The 5000-nt window shown below is 38.4% G+C and overlaps 1 protein-coding gene across 2 annotated transcripts in view; it reads right to left on the bottom strand.

The window, feature by feature from the left end:
* LOC143033323 (5'-3' exonuclease PLD3-like) overlaps positions 1-5000 on the bottom strand; it is a 37813-nt gene that overhangs the window by 13461 nt on the left and 19352 nt on the right. The window contains exon 1 of one of the 2 annotated variants that reach the window (XM_076198627.1): positions 2319-2495. The exons of the other annotated variant lie outside the window; for it this stretch is intronic. Coding sequence (XP_076054742.1) covers positions 2319-2384 — 66 coding nt within the window. The 5' untranslated portion in view covers positions 2385-2495. Of the gene's footprint in view, positions 1-2318; positions 2496-5000 lie in introns of those variants that run through there. 2 annotated transcript variants of the gene reach the window in all.

A 5000-nucleotide genomic window follows, 5' to 3' on the forward strand; every position in this document is an offset into this window, starting at 1 on the left:
CAATCACTTAGGCCTATCATGAAATTCATTTCTTGTCATCAAATTAGCGTCTACATCTCCATACTGTGCACAATTCTGTAGTGGTAGATTCATGAATATGACACAAAAATATGAAAGAATCATCACCACAGACATGGACTGGGTGACAATTCTTCATGTGGGCTATCCTAGGGTGACAATTCTTCATGTGGGCTATTCTAGGGTGACAATTCTTCATGTGGGCTATTCTAGGGTGACAATTCTTCATGTGGGCTATTCTAGGGTGACAATTCTTCATGTGGGCTATTCTAGGGTGACAATTCTTCATGTGGGCTATTCTAGGGTGACAATTCTTCATGTGGGCTATCCTAGGGTGACAATTCTTCATGTGGGCCATTCTAGGGTGACAATTCTTCATGTGGAGTACTCTAGGGTGACAATTCTTTAAGTGGGCTATTCTAGGGTGACAATTCTTCATGTGGGCTATCCTAGGGTGACAATTCTTCATGTGGGCTATCCTAGGGTGACAATTCTTCATGTGGACTATCCTAGGGTGACAATTCTTCATGTGGGCTATTCTAGGGTGACAATTCTTCATGTGGGCTATCCTAGGGTGCCAATTCTTCATGTGGGCTATTCTAGGGTGCCAATTCTTCATGTGGGCTATCCTAGGGTGACAATTCTTCATGTGGGCTATCCTAGGGTGACAATTCTTCATGTGGGGAATCCTAGGTTTATGATTATTCGGATAAGTTGATGACAATAAGCATAGCCCTCATTCAACCCAACCAAACCTAACCTAATCTTTATTCCACTGTTGATATTTGGCATACTGAGATGACAATTCTTCAGGTGGAATCTCATGGGGTGACAATTCTTCATGTGGGTGTTCTGGGGTGACAATTCACTTGAAGAATTGTCACTCCAGAACGCCCACATGAAGAACTCTCACCCCACAAGATCCAACCTGAAGAACTGTCACCCCAGTACACTAAATATCAACAGTGGAATAAATATTAGGTTAGGTTGAATGAGGGTTATGCTTATTGTCATCAACTTATACAACCGAACTTAACCCAGGATATCCCACATGAAGAATTGTCACCCTAGGAGGATAGACCACATGAAGATTCGTCACCCTGTCAAAGTCCGAGGTGATGATTCTTCACGCGATCCAACATCTTGATTAACTTGAGGAGAAAAATCGCCTGGCGGTACATCGACTAACAAGAAAAGTTCCGACCAACGTAAGGATAAGAATGCGTGTTGCTACGTCCAGAGCCATCATCTCTGCACCATGCATCTGGACTGCTGGGGCAGGTAACAATCACTGCTACAAATCAGGGAGATGTGTGGGATTCGAATTCGAACCCACAACCAGAAGATGCGAGACCAGGACATTTCCGACTGCGGCACCAGTTAACCAGTGTGGGTCAAAATTAACCAAGACATAATATATATCCTTCAAAACTCTGCCATGAGCACTAACAATAACAGACTGGCAGCATTCAAAACAAAGGAAAACATGACCCACAATATTATGGGAGGAGTTCATCGAGAAAGGGGGGTTACGGTATTTGTTTCGATGCACAAAATCTCGGAGTTTTCATCCTCATGCACAACTTCCTTGTTAACCTCTCCAGAGGTTTAAAGAACCCTCCCCAAACTCCCAACCTTTATTTTGTCCAAACAAATTTGGAAAAAAGACATTTGATTTGGAAAAGAATTACATGTAACATGTCCTGAACTTTTACCAAGAGAAGAAAGGTCCTTTTGACCTTTACAACTGTGGTGCAAAAGGTAAAATAACATTAAATACGAAAGATATTTAATAAATAAATTATAACTACAACTATGTATGGGAAGTTCTATAAACATTGATAAAATGGCCTAGCAGATGCCAAGATAATGAAAAATAAAAAATCAATGAATACAATAAATACATATAAATAAACAAATCAATTTATAAATATGAAAAATTACAAACTCTTCCCTCCCAAGAAACCAAAGAGGAATAAATATGAAATATCCTTACAACAGTAAAACAAAATCAAAATTAACACCAAGTGACCAAGTCTGAAAGACTGTAATACTGTAAATTCTGATCCCTTGTGAAGTCATATTTACGTACATGTAGATAAATAACGTCTTTCCTTCCGCTTACAAAAATTTAATATCCAATCAAATATATTACCATTCATCAATTTTCAAATCAAGTGACAAAACTTGTCAAAACCCTTAGTGTCCGGGCTATTTAAAAACAAAGCGGTAATTTTGTTTCCATATGTCGATATGAGTCTGTTTAATTAAAAACATAGAAAATTATAAAAATAGCGTACCTTGTCCTTTTCCACTGAAAATATTGGTGGGTCCTTCTTGTTGTTGACTTCATATTTCATTTTCATTTTGTGCTTTCCTTCTGTTTACAAACTGCTTGCGCGGTGTTGTGTGACACGGACTTATTTCGCGTCCTCACTCTCTTCTCAGTGACAGTCAACTGACTGGTGACATTGAGACTGAGAGAAGGCAGCACAAAGAACGGCAACCTTAAACATCCTGCACTTTTTTTTATTTATTTGTTTCTTTGAATCTTACTCTTTGATTTATTCTATCAGATGTCATGCTGTGCCTCTAATTTCTAGATATTGATTCACTGGTAATTGATATAAATATTCTCTCTAAGACATTCTGTCGTTTTAGGTCAGTGTGCATTTCTTATTCCGAGAAAATATAACATCTTTACGTGCACGAAACCTGAAGATGTGAATGTGTTTGATTAAATGCTACATAATACTATGCAATAAGCTAACATTGACTCTTGTTTATATTACACTAATCAATAATGTGTTCAATAAATTATGAATTATTCTGTTGTTTATGTTTATTTTTCTTGTAAATGTCACATTTTACATTTTCACTCCTTTCTTCAATCTCAGAAGATTCAAACATTCCCAAACACTGATAATTTAATTTTCATTTTATCTTATATTTTTAGGCATGTAAGTCCTCCTGTCTAATCTGTTGTTTTTTTTATTTCTATTTTATGAATCTTTATCATTGCACTATCTTCGTAGATGTCTTCCTATGCAATATCATATAGTGAGACATCTCCATTCCTACAGATATGCTATTTGATTGACTTTTACAACCATTTTCAGTCGTTCATATATATATATATATATATATAATATATATATATATATATATATATATATATATATATATATATATATATATATATATAATGTTATATGGGATATCTAAGCTCTCACTCGGTAGGATAATAGCTGCCGATCATGAGTCCAGCACGTGATCTGAGACCAGTACATGTCACGTACGTACAGTACACACTGATATCGTATCGCGGGCATTAATTAAAATCCATTAGTTTATCGGGACGATTTAGGTAAAAGAAATTAAGTCATGATAACACTGCATTTCACACACACACACACGGGCTGAAATAATTCCAGTATCGCTGCGCTGCGAGTCGTTACTCCAACTCTCGTGGGCGGGGAGTTGGGTGTGTGTGTGCGTGTAAGGTCATAGCATTACTCATAGACCGGTCATATATGAGCTTTGAGCTCTCTTCCGGGAAGGTAATAGCTGTCGATTACGAGTCCAACACGAGATCGAAGACAATGGTGAATCACACACATACACACACACACATATATACATATGTGTGTGTGTGTGTGTGTATTTGCTTCTTCATACGCGAGATTGTCCAAAAATATAGAAGCGCTGGTGAATTACAGTCCAACAACTTCATACCCTCTCCCACGATGTCGGTAACCCCCCCAGATGTAGGCTCTCCGAGTTACAGTTGCATGTTGAGTGCTCTGCGCAGACCACGTCTCAATTATTAAATTATTAAAACACACACACACACACACACACACACAGATAGATACTCGAATAAACAAACAAAAGAATTAAAGTATAAAATAATTTATTGATTGATAACGGGGACAAGGATTGGAATTAAAATTTGGGAGTCTGTATGGATGTTCTTCAACAAAAAAAGTTACAAAAACAACCATAACAACTGCAACGATCATATGTCGTCTGTAATTTGACTTTCCATACATTATTTTTCTAAGATGTATATATTGCTCTTCAAATGTGCGGCTTAGATATATGTATTCGTCTTAGTTTGGGGGGAGCATCTTAGATACTAGTAAAACGAGGGATAAGTTTTCAGGAAAATAAACAAATACAATCAAATGACTTCCAACCGGATCCCTTCTCCTTAGAAAACCATTTTACCGTTGCCTTTGTTAACACAACGGAAGTTAAATATTTTTCTACACGCGATATCGTCGACTAATATATATTTTAGTTTTTCCTCTGAAATAATGCCTACAACCACGCGGCAATGACGCTACAGGAATCGTTACATCTATTTTAGATTTAATGGAACCAGGATTATTTAGGCTAGGATCTTACAGTTATGAGTAAGACCACGAACAAAAAAGTCCTGACTCATATATTCACAGAACATCAATCCCCTTTGTTTACCGAAGACGTGTTTACGACGCAGGTCGGACACTTTGTTTACATTTTCCATGACGTCAGCGACTCTGTCCTCTTTTGTTTTACACCTTCCTCTATTTTCGTATGTTATGATATCAGCTGCTACACTTGCACCCAAGTATCTAAAACTATCCACTTCCTCCAGTCGCTCTCCCTTAATGTTCACTTCCAGTCTACTGCCACTTTCACCCCTTGTACATCTCATCACCTTACTTTTACCCACATTTATCTTTAGCTTTCTTCTATCACATACTCTCCCAAACTGCAAAGGGGGACGGAGAGGGGGGGTCGCCGATTAAATGAAGCGGCCTTGCTGTGGATGTGCTGTGGCTTGCGACACTGCTTCTGACCCAGGGCGGTGGGCAGGGTGCAGGGATGACCCGTCATCTAGGAGGTGCTCAGATGAGAGGGAGGGTGGGAGGGGTGTGGAGTGTATTTAGGGATGAAATGGGTGGGAGTGTTTTTATGCCTTTCCCTTTTTGGCT

The sequence above is a fragment of the Oratosquilla oratoria genome, chromosome 15 (assembly GCF_046742065.1).
Source record: "Oratosquilla oratoria isolate Oo_2021 chromosome 15, ASM4674206v1, whole genome shotgun sequence".
NCBI lineage: Eukaryota > Metazoa > Arthropoda > Malacostraca > Stomatopoda > Squillidae > Oratosquilla > Oratosquilla oratoria.